Source organism: Capricornis sumatraensis, chromosome 14 (assembly GCF_032405125.1).
Source record: "Capricornis sumatraensis isolate serow.1 chromosome 14, serow.2, whole genome shotgun sequence".
Classification (NCBI taxonomy): domain Eukaryota; kingdom Metazoa; phylum Chordata; class Mammalia; order Artiodactyla; family Bovidae; genus Capricornis; species Capricornis sumatraensis.
In genome coordinates, this window is record NC_091082.1 from 36873192 (window position 1) to 36891022 (window position 17831).

The window sequence follows — 17831 nt, forward strand, 5'->3', positions numbered from 1 at the left end:
GACAGAGGAGCCTGGTGGGGTCCATGGGGTCGTAAAGTGTAGGACATGACTGAGCAACTAACACTATTACTACTACCAGAGGATGGAATTCTATACAGACTTAAGAAATGATGCTCTAGTTCAGTACCATTTAACAGAGTAGCCCCTGGTTCTGACATGTGGTCATTCTGAATTGAGATATGTTTTAAGAGCTAGAAAAACATCAGCTATCAAAGATTGACTTAAAAAAAAAAAAAGGAAAGATATTTTGATATCAACATATCAAAATAATAATATTTTGGACATACTGGGTTAAACAGTATTAATTTCACTGTTCTTACTTCATAAAACGTAACCACTAGAATATTTAAAATTGCGTAAGTGGCTGCATCTCTCTGTTGGACAGCACTGCTCTAGAGGACACGGGGAAATACTCCTAGAACATTAAGGCAAAATGTGGATGGTTGGTGACACAGTGTGTAAGGAAAGACTCCATGGCTATGATGGCAGAAAGTACCTGCCAACTGAAAAGAAGAATATACAGATGTATATCTTAAGCTTAACTCTTTTGTACCTTTGTACAACTCAGGTGCTAGCTACCCTTCCTTGCAGCTGAAAATGTGCATATAATTTACATGGTTTCTCTCTATCCTCAGCACATCCGTGGATTCAACCAACCGTGAATTGTATGGAACTGCAGGATTTACAATGAAAAAATTCCACATGTAAGTGGACCCATGTAATTCAAACTTGTGTTGTTCAACTGTACGTCTCTCTGAAATGCAAAAAATAAACTCAGTAGGGAGCACTGCTGAGTTAGACCAAGTATGTCCAACACTCAAGTCCAAGTTCTCTACCCCAACATTATACAAGAGTTAATTTCTGTTTTTAATGGTAAAGTTCATGACACTGTATAAACTAGAGAACTTAGTTTATAAATTTTTCAAATCCCCCTTTGAGACATGTTAGACCTCAAAGATTTGAGTTAAAACCTGTACCACTGTAATAAATCTCTTTCCCTCTGCATAATACACGTGTATCACCCCTCATTATAAAAGCAACAGGTTTTCATATAGAAACAACGTAAGAATTTTGTCAAAACAAATTGCCTCAACAGTATCAGTCAAGAGACACTGGAAGGTTGCCTGGTAACATAAAGGGAAATGATTAAGCTACAAATAAAAATAATGGGAAATTATCAGGAAATAATTTAGAACTAAAAACTGTGACCCAGTGTAGTCACTATAATTCTATCTTGATGATAAAGCGAGTCACGTGACCTTCAGATAAGCAACCTCTATGAACTCTTCCTCCCTGTGTTTAGGGAGCAACTTCAAAGACTGCTCCTTTGTGACAGTAGTGAGTCACACTTTGTGAGTGTGACACTCTTTGTGAGTCACTCTTTGTGAGTAAGAAAATGCTCACACTGTTCTTACAAGCTTCACCTCACACTTCACAGAATAGATTTTATTCATGAAAGGGCATGGATTTTATTTAATGCTTTTTCTGTGTTCCTTAGGATAACTGTGTGGCTTCTATCCTTTATTCTGTTCATGTTACACTACGCTGATTTGATTTTTGCATGTTGACCCAGCCTTGCATTCCTGGGATAAATCCTACTCAATCACGGCGCCTAAATCCTCGTGTGCTGCTAGAGCCAGTTAGTATTTTACCGAAGGTGCTGCATTTGTATCCATAACTATACTGGTCTGTAGTTTTCCTGTGATGTCTTTATCTGTCCTTGGTTATCAGGATAATACTGGCCTTGCATAACGAGTTGAAAAGTGTTCCTTCCTCTTCTGTTTTTTGGAAGAGTTTACGAAGGACCAGTATTAATTCTTTAAATATTTGGTGGAATTCATCAATGATGTCATCTGATTCATGGCAGGTTTTTTTTTTTTTTTTTTAATGGCAGGTTTTTAAAAGAAAACCTTTTCCTAGCACTAGCAAGTGTCAGAGCATGATTACCTGGCCATAGTCAATCTCCAGAGGGTAGAACTTTTTGGGATGCTTTGTAAAGTTTTTAGAGTGCCAGGCATTTCCGGTTTTCTCTTCATATAATTTCATAAAATGCTCAATGGCATCCTCCTTGGATGGCATCTGCTCCAGTTTGTTACTACCAATCACCGTGCCCACACGGCCCCAGGACCTGAATATCCAGTACCTGTAGGAAGAGGAGAAGAGCATCAGATATAATTTTGCGGGTCATTCGGTCATATTTCAGGATGAGCTTCCTCTCCCTGCTATTTCCCTTGAGGGAGAAAAAGAGTTGTAAACAACCCAAAACGATGGTAACTGACAAAGAGGAACAAAAGGAACCAGTATTAAACAACTTTTATTTTAATTTCTATTAAACTGAGAGTTGTTAAGTTTAAAGTAATTTTAAAATGCCCTTCCATATCATACTGGCAAGTGAGCTATAAAAAGTACCAAAGAACAGTTTAACCTTGGATCTGGCAGCTGAATTTGAGGAGTAAATCGAGGCCTGTACATGGTGGTGGCGGTGGTTTAGTCACTAAGTCATGCCCGACTCTTGCGACCCCATGGACCGTAGCTAGCCAGGCTCCTCTGCCCATGGGATTCTCCAGGCAAGAATACTGGAGTGAGTTGCCATTTCCTTCTCCAGAGGCCTTTACATAACAACATCCCATTCCTTTTCCCAAATAAACACAGCAAGTATTACCTGGAAGTTATGCATTCATTAACGATAGGTACTAAAAAGAATGAAGAACCTTTGACTCAGATCAGAGGCTGAGATACAATGAAATGGGAGGAGGCAGGGGAGTGGTCCACAGGGTCAGCCACCTACAGACCTAGGCTAATATCCTCAGTTTTCATCTCAAGCTAGAGCTAAGTCCCAGGTACTCTAGGGGCAGGGCTGCCTAGCATTGGGGGAGTGCATTTTTCTTAGAGAAAATCATGCAGAAGTTAAATCTCACACCACAGGAAGTACAGATAGAGCAGTAAAATCAGAGATTTCAAAGAAAAGCTGGTGCTTCCTGCTGGTTTTCTGGGCTACTGCCCAGAGGCATATAAGTTCATTCTCTGTTGGTTTTTCCCCCTCTAGAAATGTTTGGAAGATACCACATGGACCTAACTTGTCATCTTCTAACAGCCCATAATGCCATTTCCCTATAAAAACCAATAAATCAAGGCCACCAGGATAAGCCACCCATTTGAAATCACCAGTATAACTTGTGTGTTGGTAGTAGACAGTTCTGTTCTCATTGCCTGCGGTTTACGAACTATAGCACTCAGTGTTTTTACAAAAACCCCATTCCTCCTCCTGCACTCCAGTACACAGCTAGCTTTGGAAATTTTACAAGCAAGAAACCCTATTTTCAAATCTCCAACAAGAGTCAGCAGTAAACTAAATGATATAGGATTTTCTTTACAAACTTTGAATTGCCACACGGATGTTATGTGCCTTTTGAGGTTCACATTTTAAAACCTTTTTTCATTCATATGGATAGACTTGGCAGTCTTTTTGATTTTTGGTTGTGCTGTGTGGCCTGTGGGATCTTAGCTCCTCGACCAGGGATTGAACCTACACCCCCTGCATTGGAAGCATGGAGTCTTAATGACTGGACCACCAGGGAAGTCCCCGAGGTTCACATTTTAAATGACAGGTTTGTGAGAAGCTGAAGAAATGGGAAGAGCCTGAGCCTGCCAGTGCCTACAACTTGCAGCTGCCGAGATTTGCCAGTGGCTGACATTCTCTCAGGGGTCTGCCTTTCAACTAGTAAAGCTCTTTTCAATCTCTTGGACTTCAACGGGTAAACTGTTTCCATTTGCTAAAAAGAAAAGGTCAAGTTCAAAATACAAAGTGCTTTTCTGCCGCTATTTGGGTTTAGCAAGAGTTCCTTTCACACACTTCTCCTGCTTACACGTAGCTCCCATTCCACAGTGGCTGTAACAAGGGCCCATCCGCATGTCGGAGGACCACTTCGACTAGGTAAGTACGGGCAGTCAAGCCAGCCCAGTCTCTCAGCATGCTAGGACCAGCTCTTACCTGGCTTCATTACACTGAAAATAAAAAATAAAGAAGCAAACCCAAACGCCTTTGGTAACCCAAGAGCCTGAGGTGACATGGACGACCAAGGACAGCAAGGCTGTCCAGGGGCCACGGCCTCTTCCCTCCTTCACTGAAGACATCACCGCACACCTACGATCGTCGAGAGGTGGCTGGTCCCCAGGTGCGCGGACAGCCCAGCTCCGAGGGGCCTTACTCTCAGGAGCACGCTCCTCTGGACACTTCCCCGCCCCCTGGCGCACCTGCTCTCTTTGTCATCCTCCAGGAGCTGCAGCTTGTAATAGGAGTTGGTCCCTTTGACGATGTCCACGAGCCCGAGGGTGGCACTGAAGACCTTCCCACCTTTCTCGAGGACGTGTGCGTTGTGTTCCAGACCTGTCAGGACAGAGCTCCTGAGAGTCTGCCCCCATGGTGGGGGGAGGGAAGAGGACCCAGCTGGTTCCCCAGGACCAGGGAACCTGGCAGCCCACTCTGTTTACTCCCATTTCCTCACCTGAATCAGGGTCGACAGCTGCTCCTCCTTTAAGAGTTAATTTCATCCTCTTTTCAGATTTGTTGGTACCTTGGAAGGAAACAGAGAAATGCAAACATTAAAAATAAACCAGAGAAAAAAAAAAAAAAAAAAAAAACCAGAAAGGGGAAGGTGGCAGGTAGTGCAAGTGAGTCATCTTTGCCTGTGTCAGAGTCAACACGGGATGTGTGTGTTGCCTTTCACCACCTGAAGCTGCTGCCATTCTGTGTCAAGGGAAGATGAACTGAGAAAGCTGATAGGGGCAGCACTCATCAGACCACTGGGGCACAAAGGGAGAAGCTCTGCATGGGTGGACCTGATGGGGCCGCTCAGGGCCTCATCTTCCTCCTTGACGGGACCCTTGGGGGCAGCACTCATCAGACCACTGGGGCACAAAGGGAGAAGCTCTGCATGGGTGGACCTAATGGGGCCGCTCAGGGCCTCACCTTCCTCCTTGACGGGACCCTTGGGGGCAGCACTCATCAGACCACTGGGGCACAAAGGGAGAAGCTCTGCACGGGTGGACCCGATGGGGCCGCTCAGGGCCTCACCTTCCTCCTTGACAGGCCCCTTGCTTTTCTTGGAGGGCGCGGTCCCCGACTTCCCCCTTGGGGCCACTGGTTCAACAGGCTCCACCTTCACCTCGGCTCCCCAGGGGGACAAGAGGTGGGTGGAGAGCAACTCCTGAAGGCTCTTGGTGGAGGCAGAGATGTCCTGGAGGAAGTCCTCAGACACGACGCGGACGTTGGCTTCTTTTACTTCCTCCATCTTTTTATTCATCTTGTCCACCTCCTCTGTTCAAATTGGAAGGAACAAAACGCGAAATCTCGGATTACTCCAGTGTCGTTACTCGCTTGGTTCTTTCCTCCCCACTCAGTTTTGCTTTCCTGCAAAATCTAGCAGTCAGGAACTTTGCTCACTTTGATAATTGTCTGCCACTAGCAACAACCCTCCTTTTCTAAGGTGTGATGAATGAGAGCTGCTTTCTCCAAACCCTTCTACAGAACCAGATGTCAACAAGGATTTCACAGAGAAGGCAAGTCAGGTTTGCATGGGAAAAGTGGTATAGTGCTTTCTGCTCTTGGAGACTTAAGATGGTCATCAGTATAATAAGCCTGCAAAGAAATCTGTGCACCCTCTGAACTCTGCATTTCAAGGCCGCTTAAGCTGTGAACTTTTGTTCTAGTGGAAAATCTACCAACATCTTGTAAACAGTGCTAAGCGACAAGAAGAGTGGGCTGGTCTTCAGAAAAGTGAGCACAGACCACAACACGGAACAAGGCCAAGTTATGAGAGCCCATGCCCCTTCACAGAGAACCTGAACCATGCCCACAGTAAGAGACATACTTCTAGGGTCCCTGTGTGTGTCGGACACTGGGCTCAACACAATCACGAGAGACAGACAGGGTCCCCCTGGTTCTCAGGCCAGTGAGACTTACTTTTGGTGCTGATACACAGGGAGGCCTTGTTGGCCGTCCCTGTCAATTTCCCCCCGAGTTTCTCGATCGTGGCCTTCACTTCATCCTTGTTCTGGGAGAGTTTCCCAAGAGTCAGGATCTTCATGTTGGATAATGGCTTGTCTGGAATGGAAAACAGGATCATGAGACAAGGCTGCTGCCTGTGGTAGGGAAGAGCAGAAAACTAGGCAGCAGCTCCCAGGGAAAAGTCAGACAGGCTGCAAGGCCCCCGAACGGCCTCAGCACCCTCTCTGATCAGGGAAAAATGGGTCTCCTTAGGGAAAAGGCCATGTAAACAGCAAACAGCTAGAGTACCAGGAAAGCAGAGGACAGCAAACCACACCCAGTCCTTGGCACAGCAAGGTCCAGCTGGGGATGAGCCATGCACTGATACCGCTCTACAATTAGGCCACGAGCAGGGATGCCTGGGGGCGTCTGGGTCTGCACCATAGACAAGGAAGGACCAGGGGTCTGGGCAGTGGTGGGCAGCCGGAGTCATCATATTAACTCGCAATTCCTTCTGTTATTTTTTCCCCCCATTCCACAACTAGAAACAAACTATAATCTTCATAGGATATTTATTAATCAACCCTATTTGAAAAATCAGTCTCATCCACCACTGGAAGCCCTGGTGGCAGGACCACACTGAGCTGAGATGGATTCGGGCACCAAGAACCCTGGCATTTCAGGTGTTCAGCACTAACCCCAGGCCAGGAAGACCTGGGTCAGGAGTGCGCCTTCTGTTTGTTGCAAATGGAAATGTATAGCGCTTGTGACACATTCCATAAGTGATGCTGTGGAATCCTTTAAGCCATCCCTGTGAGAGTCCCTTGGATCACAAGATCAGAAGAGTCAATCCTAAAAGAAATCAGTCCTGAATATTCATTGAAAGCTGAAGCTCCAATCCTTTGGCCACTGGATGTGAAGAACTGACTCGCTGGAAAAGACCCTGATGCTGGGAAAGATTGAAGGCAGGAACAGAAGGGGACAACAGAGGATGAGACGGTTGGATGGCATCAACAACTCGATGCACGTGAGTTTAAGCAAGCTCCGGCCGTTGGTGAAGGACAGGGGAACCTGGCGTGCTGCAGTCCATGGGGTCGCAAAGAGTCAGACACGACTGAGCGACTAAACTGAACTGTGAGGGGGGAACAACCAGGGACACCCACAGGGTTTAACTGAAAGCTGGCGAAGGTCTCCAAAGAGAACAGAACCACTGAGCTGTGAACTGCAAGTGAGGGGAAAGCAGAGGGGACCCTCAGCGCAGGGCCCGGATGCCGACCCCACCAGCCCACCTGCAAACGGCAGGGTGACTCGGGATGACCACACGACCTCTCCCCGGGGGATGGAGGGAGGGCACTGGTGGGCTGACATTCACAGATGAATCCTCTCCCTCCACCTGCCATACGGTGGCCACAACTACGCCACATATCTTTGAGTAAACAAAGACAGTGGCCCCTTTCTGTCAGGAAAACACATACTGATCTCCCTGTCTTTGCTGGTGTGGAATACCTTTCATGTCGATCACAGAGGGGACAGAGCCCCAATGTCACATTTGGCTGGGGATGAATGGTGGGGGTGGAGGTGGGGGCCCTGCCCAGAGGCGGAAAGGGGAGGCCTGTACTGACTCTGCTCAGCAATGCAGACTCAGGCAGGCAGGACAGCGTCCCCACAGGCAACCGTAGCCCTGATCCTTCTCAGAAGCCCCTCCCCAGCCTTCCTCCTCCTGCTGGTGGTGGGGAGGGGAGAACAAGGGCAGAGTTTCCCCATGGGATCAGCCAACAGGAGAAGAACCCAGCCAGATCCCCTCTTCCCGCTAAGCTCAGGGCCCCAGCCCTCCCCACCCAGGCTGGGCCCAGAGCTGTACCTGGGGGGCCAGAGGGCACAGCGGCAGGCGCTGAAGCTGCGGAGGGTGGGGGTGCTGCCCCCACCGGGGCGCTGCTCTCTGGGGGGAATATACGGTCCTGCTTTTTGATCTTCAGTTTCTTGAGATAAGAGATTTCTCGGAATTCCTAAAAAACGTAAGTTATAGTTAAACCAGTTCTCCCACAAAATAACCAACTGACAGAGCGAAGAATTTGAGAATCTTTTTCTTCTTACAATAAAGAATGACAAAATAGGAAGACTGGAGGCTTGTGGTATGAAATACAGTTGATATAGTATTTCAATAACAGTTGAAACACTGTTGATATAGCACCTATTACTAGTGCTTCTACATTTATAATAGAGCTGGTACTGTGACGCTTTAAGAAGAAAAGTATTTTCTTTAAAAATAAAAAAAGAAAAAAAATCTGTTAATTATCTGGTCAAGGGACCCCTGCTGGAACCTGATTACAACCCTCGGGCCTCACTCTCGAGTTGCAATCCTAAGGGACAAGAGGCGTTGTCCTGGGGTCATATGTCCTTTCCATGATCAAAAGCCCCCCAGACTCTCCACATCCCAGGAGACAGGTTATTACCTAGAAGGAAATCAAGGCAATTCTCTTCCCTTCCTAGAAGAAGCGACCGTGGATGCAGGCGGCCCGACAATGGTCAGTGTCCAGCTGGACCCCAGGTGTTACCATGGGCTCTGCTCTAAGTGGTCACGCAGTAAACATCACATGCACGAGGCTCAGGGGTACCAGATCCCTACTCTCCTAAGTCTTCATCCCACCAACAGAGTCCTTCCTCACCAGAGCACACGGACCTCTGCTCAATGTTATGTGGCAGCCTGGATGGGAGGGGAGTTTGGGGTAGAATGGATATGTACATATGTATGGCTGAATCCCTTCACTGTTTATAACATTGTTAACTGGCTATACGTCAATACAAGATAAAAAGTTAAAAAAACAAACAGTCCTTCCCTGATAGATCCATGGTCAATGACCATCCAGCAGATAAAACATATGCTGGGCATCTAACATGTGCCACACATCTCAGTGGGTTTAAAAGAGTTTTGGCCTTTGAGAAACAAACTCAGCCTTGACTGAGAGTCAGATGTAAGAAGGCAACTTCCGTATAGGAACTGGCTTCTAAACCAGAGGCGTGCTAAAGTGATGCAACACTGGGAACGCTGGGAGGGCTCCTCAGAGGCAGTGACCTGCTCCGCTGGCTGGAAGCTGCAAAGCAGGCAGTTAAGTAAAAGCATCGGACAGGTATTGTGATGTTCTGGGAACACACAACTGTAGTTGGTTCCCCACTGCGGAGTGTGTAATGAAAGAGACACAGATGAGGATGGACTGGGGAAGGGGTGAGACGGAGAGAGAGAGAACGTGCGTCGTGTGGTAAGAGCAGTCTGTGAAGAAGAATAAAACAGCCAAGAGGGGCTGCGGAAGGTAGCTGGAGTCAGACCACGGGGGGCTTTGGGAAAGGGGTTTCAAGCCAGGAGATGCCCCGGTGGCAGCACAGGCCCTACACAGGGCCTGCAAGTCCATGGGTTCCCTGGGCAGCAAGCACTGTTGACCTGACAAAATATCTTGCACATCCAGGTATCCTTTTATAATAACCCTTAGAAATCTACACACAGATGCAGCGCAACTGACATATCAACACAAAACAGTTCACGTAACAATCTAATGTTTTCCCCAACCTAAGATACTGAAAGGGATACAAATACCACACATGCGCTCGTAACACTGGCATTCTCAGAAGAACTGGGGAATCACTGTGAGGTTTTAAGGGTGGGGCAGCGACAAAGTCAGATTTGTTTCAGAGCAGCTGCACTGGAGGTATTCAATAATTACGGTAGGGGACAGAGAAGGCAGGAAAAGAATGAGTGCAAAAGGGGAAAACGTGGGAAAGCGGCGATCAGCCCCGACGCAGGTGACAGTTACACACGCTGCTGGTCCAAATGCTCCACCCCCAGGAGAAGACACAGGCAGTGAGCGAACCTGACAGACACCAACCCCAAAGCCCAGTGAGCGGCAGGGCCACGACCGTCCCCGGTGGTGCTGGGTCCCTCCAGCAGCCCGCCCCCTGACACTGCATGCTCCCCAGCAGCACGGCTCCTAACAAGGTGGCCCAACTGAGGCTTTCTGCATTCTAAGAGCTCAGCAGAGAGGTGACGGGGGACACGGGAACCCTGGGTCCTCCTCCTCCTCCTCCAGCACCTAGGCAAGGAAATGTCCTTGAGAAGCACCCTCTTGTTATAAAGGCAGGAATCGCCACTGGTTCACCACTGTGTCCCTTGTGCCTAGGACAGTGCTTGGCAGAGAGAAACAGAAATTAAAAGTGACTCACAGTCTTCGCATTTCACACCAGCTGGACAAACCTGTGCTCCAGCAGGAAGTGCACTGATTCTCCATCTGTGTAGTTTGCAAATGTACAGAACCAGTGACATCACTTTATATTCTGATTATGAGGAAGGCCCCAGTGTAAAGAGGTCTGAGACACTCTACTCCGCAGTCGTGGTGGCCTCGAGTGTGGACAAGCATGGGAGGGGGGGCCAGGTTTTTCTGTTAATAGATCCCAGGACTGCTCCTACCTCCCACCTGACTTACCTTTGGGGTCACCCACTCCTTCCGGTTGGGCGTCTGTGTCTTGACCATACACTTGGTCCAGGCAGTCACGTCCCCGGTACAGTAATAGGCGTCGCCCTTGAAGACCAGCTGGCCCGAGCATTCCTCGCAGGGAAGGAGGGCGCCAAACACCATACCGTCGGCCACGCGGTCCAAGATCTGAAGCCAGTGAAGAAAAACACGTCAGGGAGGAAGGCGGGGGGCCGTGAGAGGACATTTGCCAATGTGGGATGAAGAATCTGCACAGACATCACTTGCTAAAAAAGGGAGTGCCCTGAGGCTCCCTAACATTCCCCAGGGGAGGCGGATCATGGTTGGAGCTTGGATCTTATGTCCACGCATGAAGTGTTCCTGCAGCTCTCCCTTCCCTCGGTGACTTAGAAATAGAGGGAGAGCCCAGAGAACCCACTGCTTCTGAGTGCACCGGAGTGACGGCAGGGCCTGCTGGGGAAACAGCCCTCGTGGCCCCCGGGGAGCCTGGGAGGAAACAGCAGAGAGAGCTCTTTGGGCCCAAGTGTGTGGCATGAACTCACGAGGCAGACGTGCGGCCCACCTCAGCGCTTGAGCGCCTGCCCCCTCCTGCCCTGCAAATGGCGACCTCGATGGCGATGACCATGCAACACGACTGTGGAACGCCGCTCCCAATTAATACCGGCAGGTGTTCAACCGGAGGGCCTCCCACACTGCACCGGGACAGTCACCGCACACGGCCTGGCCGCCTGGCTCGCGGCTCCCGTAACACAAGGGCAGCTCACCGCCGACTCCCCGGAGGGCACTTCCTGCTTGTTGAAGATGAGCAGCTCTTTCAGGTCGTTCGTCGAGCACGCTTTCTTTAGCTCGTCCTTGACGTTCCAGATCAGGTCATTCTGGGCCTGCGTACGACAGCCAGCAGCTGAGAGATCGGCTCTTTTCAGAGAAAGAAGCCCAACCAGAGGAAGGGTCCACTCTGGACCCTTCGGCTCCCATCATAGCCCTGCTTCACAGCCCTGCACTGAGCGGAGCTGCCGCATCCCCAGGACTCTGCTCCCAGCACGGGGCGCCGTGTCCGAGTCGGCCTGGGGTTTGGGCACTTGGGCACTGGAGTCCCCGGAACCAGCCCCTCAGAGACAAATCCCAGGACACACAAGCAGGAAGGCACCAGGTTTATCTGTCCCAACACCCAGCACTGAAGGGAGGAGGGACGGCTCCCCAACTACCCGCGAGCGAGCAGGGACAAGCCCCAAACACCCCGACTGCCTCAATCGTGCATTATGCTCACTACCGTGAACAGACTTCAGGTCTTCTGCAAACAGAACTGTAAGTCTCTGTGGTAATATTTATGCAGTGCTTACTCTTTGTGGGCACTCTTCCCGTCACTGCACTTCTTCTCACATGTGCTTTGCTTAGGAAGGCAGGGGCCTCCCCACAGCACAACCAGGGCAGGGGAGTGCTTCCTCCCGCTTTAGGGGACTGGGCGGGTCATGCCCAGTCAGGCCTGAGACCCCACCTCTGCAAGACAGATGGAAATGCCAGCCCTCTCAGCACTGGGTGAGAAGGGCTTTAACATGACAGAGATGCATCACACACACTGCTTCCCCGGCCCCACCTCAGTAAGGGCCTCAGTGATAGGGACCCCTGGAACTTCCCTGGTGGTACAGTGGCTAAGAATCCGTGCCTCCACTGCAAGAGGCATGGGTTCAATGCCTGGTTGGGAAGCTAAGATTCCACATGCTGCATGGTGTGGTCCAAAAAAAAGTGAAAATAAATATAAGTATGCATAATTTTTTTTAAATAAAATATACAATTAAAAAAATCCACCCCTGCAGGACCACATGGTGAGCCTTGGAACGAGAGAGCATAAGGAACAAGGGAGGACAAGGAAGAAGTCTAAGGGCGCAAGGTGAGATGGAAGCAGCAGAAAGATGTCACCTACGTGACCAAGGATGGGAAGCCAGCACAAACATTTGTGCCGGGTTGGGGAGCGTGTGGAGCACGGAAGGAATAACACCAAACCCACTGTAGCAGCCCTGCAGCCAGGGCTGGCACAAAACAGACACATTTTAAACTGAAGGACTACCCACACCGAGTCTGATTTGTATTAAGCATGGAAATCACACCCCCAAGAAGAGACCGACGGCCCCCTCCTAGTTTCCCAAACAAACACTCGCCATTTTCTCGTTAATAATTCTTACTTTACTTTGACACACATTTACCAACATGGTGATGAATGTCTCTGGCCAATGACCACTGATCTCATGGGCAGTTTTCTCCTTTTACTGTATGCCTTCTATTTTTTTTTTCCCCCAAGAAGAGATTTTCATTAAAAAAAAAAAAAAAATTTGAATTTTATCTCTTTCAGCCATTCTCTGTGCCAAGAACGTTCAGCATCCTTGAATTCAATACCCAGTTTCCAACGTGCTCTAGGTCTGGGATGTGGTGATGCACTGTGTGGCTGAGGCAAGACACGCCCATCCCAGCTGCTGAGTGGGAAGCGACAGCTCGGCTCCCACCAGCCTGGCCACTGGTCTGCCGCTGAGAGCCCACTGTGGATGCTTTCACGTTGCTTTGGGAGGAGGGAAGGAAGCCTGGGGGGGAAAGCCAGGCTACTGAACAGCAGCTATCAATTTGGGGATTTTAAAAGCTCTTATAAAGCAGGACACCCACACCTCCTTTAACTTTCTCCCCAGAATGAGGAAGAGAATTAGACTGAATGGGGAGAGGAGACATGCAGCTCTGGGCTCACCTTGAGGGCCTTTTCAAGTTTAATCTCCTTGTCTTTTTCTTTTTTAGATTTCTTCTTGGCCACCTCATCTACTCCATCCACCTCATCGCCTTTTCTCTTTCTGAAAGAGACAAAGGATGTGAGAAAAAGAACCAGAACCACTGAGACCCTGAAAGCCAATGCCTCGGGTGACACAGCATCCTCCCGGCACTCTAACACGGCCTGGCCAGGCGCTGCCCACTCAGGAGCTCGCTGTCTGCTCAGGTCTGCAGCTGCCACTTCGTGACACACTCAGCTGCGAGGACGGGCCAGCGGTCGCTCCAGAGCCTTGGAACAACGCAGCGCAGCACCCAGGGCTTAGGCCTCGTCTGACATCAAAGTGCCACCCATCTCCTGGCATAGACCAGATGGCCTGGAAGGTTCTGGCAGGGACTGCAGAAGTCAAAGCACCAATGTCAGGCACTGAGTCTTTCAAGCTAAGACATGGGGCTGCTCCTGAGGCCAAGAGGCTGTTCTCAGACGCGGGAGGTTATCATTTCAAGCTCAACAAGAAGCAGTAGTCTAGGCGCTGCCAGCCGGTCTGCCTCAGCCAGGTCAGCAAACACTGCTGACCAAGGAGCATCGCCCCTGACTTGAGAGAGGGCACCAAGGGTCATCAGTAGCCCCCAGAAACAGGGCAGGCCAGCCATGGTGGTTAATGCTTTCAGCTGTCACGCTGGCCTGAGATCAAACCCCTGGATTTTCCCGCATTCATTAAAGTGGGGAAAAGAATACCCTCTACGTTGTAGGATCATGGTGATGGTTAATGAATTATGCTGTAAAAGGCTTAGCACAATGCCCAGTGTACCATAAGTGCTCAACCCATTCTGGTGGTTACGGCATAAATGGAAGCTTATACATTCCTCTTACACCTATGCTGAGTGTCAAAGTGCCCTGAGGACTTTAAAATCCATGCCTCTGACTTTCTAGTTTTCTTTGACATTCCAGAGCCACATGTGCTGTACAATCAACTTGTGCACTTATTTCATTTTTAAAATTTACTATTTGCTTATGGCTGCTCTGGGTCTTTGTGGGTGAGTGTGGGCCTTCTCTAGTTGTGGTGAGAGGACGTCTTTATTGTGGTGGATTCTCTTGTTGCAGAGCATGGGCTAAGGCACATGGGCTTCCGTAGTCGTGGCACACAGGCTTAGCTGCCCTGAGGCATGTCAGATCTTCCCAGACCAGGGGTTGAACCTGTGTCCCCAGCACTGCAAGGCAGACTCTCAACCACAGGACCACCAGGGAAGTCCTAAACGTACGCATTTAGAACTGAGATAGTGCTTAAAGGCCGCCTCTGCACTTGAGGATGCTACGGGGATGTGAGAGCGGGTCATGGAGCGGTGAGAGGAAAGGCGGCGGACTCCAGTCAGGGGGACGCCCAGACGGGGCAGTCAGGAGGGTGCAGCAGTCTGATACATACTCTGGGCCTGCGGGAAACCCTTCCCTGAAGCCCCATGGACACCCTCCATCCCCAGCCCTCTACCCACCTTTCACCCTTGATGGCCGGGAGCTGCTTCTTGAGGGTTTCTTGGTCCTCTGCGGTGAGGACGCTGAAGCCCATGAGCTGGCTTGCGCTGAACTCGGGACGGAAGCCCAGCTCCTCCCGTTTCTGAACAAAGCAGTTTGGGTGGTACCAGCAGTCAACCATGCCCAGCTGGGGCTTATCAGGGTATACCACCTTCTTGGACAGGCGCACCTGGCCCTGTAGGAGAATCCACACGTGTTACCAAAGAGAGACAAGGAAGGGTGGTCAAACATTGGGGCGGTCTGGGGGCGACCAGGTCCACAATGAAGGTGATAAGAGGGCTGCTGGAAGGTTTTGGTTCTTTTATGCCATTAAGGATTGTGTTACCCTGAAGCCTCTGCTCCCTATTTTTAAATAAGGTTAAGTCCAACTAGCTACCTACCCACCCAGATGCCTGGGCAAGTGATAAACTGGTAACATCACCCTGAGGACACTCTGCAGACCCCGGTTCAGAGGTAAGAACAATGCCTGGGACGCTATACTCCAGGCTCAAGAGAGCCAGAAGTGAAAGTATTAGTCGCTCAGTCCTACTTGACTCTGAATCCCACTGACTGTAGCCCATCAAGATCCTCTGTCCAAGGAATTCTCCAGGCAAGAATACTGGAGCAGGTTGTCTACTTCCTCCTCCAGAGGATCTTCCCGACCCAGGGATTGAACTTGGGTCTCCTGTATTTCAGGCAGATTCTTTATGATTTGAGCCACCAGGGAAGCCCCTGAGGGACACAGAGCAGGCCTCAATCCTAGCAGGGATCTTCTGCAACCTCCTACCCAGCCCCTCAGTCTCTTTACGCAGCTGAAGGCTCCCTAAAATGCAGTAGCAAACCTGTAAGCTAGCATCCAGTCCTGCCATCCTGCCCAGGTCTGACAGCCCTATGGGTTTCAGGCCCGTGAGCCCCAGGTGGGGAAACGCAGACCAAGCGGCACTGACACAATTCCACCTGAGGCCTGGCCACACTCCACGACACACAGCCTTGGGCGCTCCCTTTGAAACTCAACTTCTGCCTCAAATTCTTGTGGTAGAAGGCAGCTAGAGAAGATCTAGCAGTTTCATGCTTTTCCTTTCTGAACGCTCACTGACTTGCCTCAATTTCCTGGACAATACTGAGGAGGTGGAAACTTCTCATCAGTGCCTTGAATTAATTAACCAGAATGTTTGCCTAAGATGAGAGGATCTCTGGTAACGAGGCTAAAGGGCACAGGCCAACCCCTCAATCTGCATCTGAGCTACTCAGCCGTCACTCCACCCGACCAGCTATCATCCTACAGGGGTGAGAGCTGGAAAGGAAGGAGGATGGAAGAAGCTCCTGGCTAAGCGGAAGACAGCCTGGAGGCTGACACTAGGGAACAAACGCACTCCTTAAACTGAGTCTACCATAAAACACAACCAACAGCTTCCTGCAGCCCTTCGGGGGTCCAGAAGAGACCCACTGTGTACATGTTTTCCAAACTCTCCCAGGTTTCCTAAGAGCAGGTTCAGTGACACGCAAGGACGGCACTGTGAATGATCAGGGCTAGATCTGCCACAAGAAAAGTCAGTTATCTCCTGTCACTACTAAGATGATTCACTTTATTTTTACCCAGCACCTAAAGCCCTATTTTCTTTTTTCTTTTGAGCTATCCAATGACATCCAGTGCAAGAAACCCAGAAAGTCAGACAGACCAAGCCCCAGACTCTCACCTTTTCTATCTTCTCCATGCAGCTCTTGCACGTGCTCCTGTTGGACTTGGCGTACCCTGCCCCAAAGTCAATCAGCGTCTTCTCCGTCTTGCTGCCAACTCCATCCTGGCCTTTGCCTGAAACATCTAACACAGCCATGCTCGTTTCAACAGCCTTAGCGTAGTTCCAAAGAGCCCTGTCCTCCTCTACCTCTTGGGATACCTCTACCAGAACACCTTGTGTTTTGGGCAACCACAGTTGGTCCATCTCATCTACGTTTGTTTCTAACTACTGTGGTTGGTTAATAGTTTCTTCTCCTGCAATGAAATTAAAAATTTTCTCAGGCTCCTGGACACAGCATAATGTTAGCTGGTGGTGGTCTTTAACACTCCCACCCCCGGCCCCTCCTCTGCACCCCCTTCCTCACTTTGAAAGAGCTTAATAAGTGCTTACTACGATGTATGATAGTAGATCAACAGGAGAATGAACTAACAAACTGAGTTATAGTCAAAAGCCTGTTCTTCAGTAATTAAAAAAGAATTGATGACACATAAGACAACCTGGATGAGTCTCACAGACATGCTGAGCAAAAGCAGTTTACAAGAGAAAAAGAGACTATTGCTTTTTCTCCCAAATGCTAAATCACACAAAATTAACCCAAAGGGACAGAAATCAGAACAGTGGTTACATGCTGAGAGGAAGGATGACTCGGAAAGGACCCAAGTGACCTTTCTGGGGCTTCTTGTTGATGGGTGAATGTTAGACGTGCGCGTGCACTTGCCAAAATTCACTGAACTGTGCACGTCAAGTCTGTGCATATAACTGTGTATTATTTTAAAAATTCTGGATGAAAAATTTCAAAATACTAAAAACAGTTACTGTGAGAAAAGAGATATTACAACAAGAACACTGACTCAAAGATGAAGCTTCCTGATGATGAAACACATGTCCAGCAGAATGAAAAGTAACGAAAGTACTTAGGGATGGATGGCATGGAAGTGGAGAAATGAGTACATCACACATTGCTGGTACAGGTAGAACTGATACAAGCTTTCTAAAAGGCAGGCTGGCACACACACCTTGAAACAGTTCATCTCTTTTAGCAGTATTGCCTCCTCTTAGAATTAAATAACTGGATAGATGCCCAGGATACATGAGAAATTTGTTCTGTTTGTAACAGAGCTAAATGGTTTACAGCCTAGTTTCAAAAGCAGAGAGTCTGGACTTGAATCTTGCCACGGGAGTTCACCACCATGCTAACCTTGGGGCACTCAACTAACCTCCAGGTGTCTCAGCTCAACTGGAAAAACTGATAAAGCAATGCGGCAAGGATTCAATCAAATTACTGTAATAGATCCCAAATACTCAAATGACGCACAAAATTTAGCAAGATCTGCATAAATGAATACAATGTTATCTTAAACAATAATGAT

The 17831-nt window shown here is 49.1% G+C and overlaps 1 protein-coding gene across 2 annotated transcripts in view; it reads right to left on the reverse strand.

The window, feature by feature from the left end:
- PARP1 (poly(ADP-ribose) polymerase 1) overlaps window positions 1-17831 on the reverse strand; it is a 40773-nt gene that overhangs the window by 11826 nt on the left and 11116 nt on the right. Inside the window, exons 3-13 of one of the 2 annotated variants that reach the window (XM_068986090.1) lie at window positions 16420-16535; window positions 14704-14918; window positions 13199-13298; window positions 11232-11348; window positions 10459-10635; window positions 7848-7992; window positions 5963-6103; window positions 5075-5317; window positions 4506-4574; window positions 4255-4387; window positions 1948-2143 (exon numbers count right to left, since the gene is read on the reverse strand). In XM_068986090.1, coding sequence (XP_068842191.1) covers window positions 1948-2143; window positions 4255-4387; window positions 4506-4574; window positions 5075-5317; window positions 5963-6103; window positions 7848-7992; window positions 10459-10635; window positions 11232-11348; window positions 13199-13298; window positions 14704-14918; window positions 16420-16535 — 1652 coding nt within the window. Of the gene's footprint in view, window positions 1-1947; window positions 2144-4254; window positions 4388-4505; window positions 4575-5074; window positions 5318-5962; window positions 6104-7847; window positions 7993-10458; window positions 10636-11231; window positions 11349-13198; window positions 13299-14703; window positions 14919-16419; window positions 16545-17831 lie in introns of both variants that reach the window. The other variant, XM_068986089.1, reaches the window with a different exon arrangement.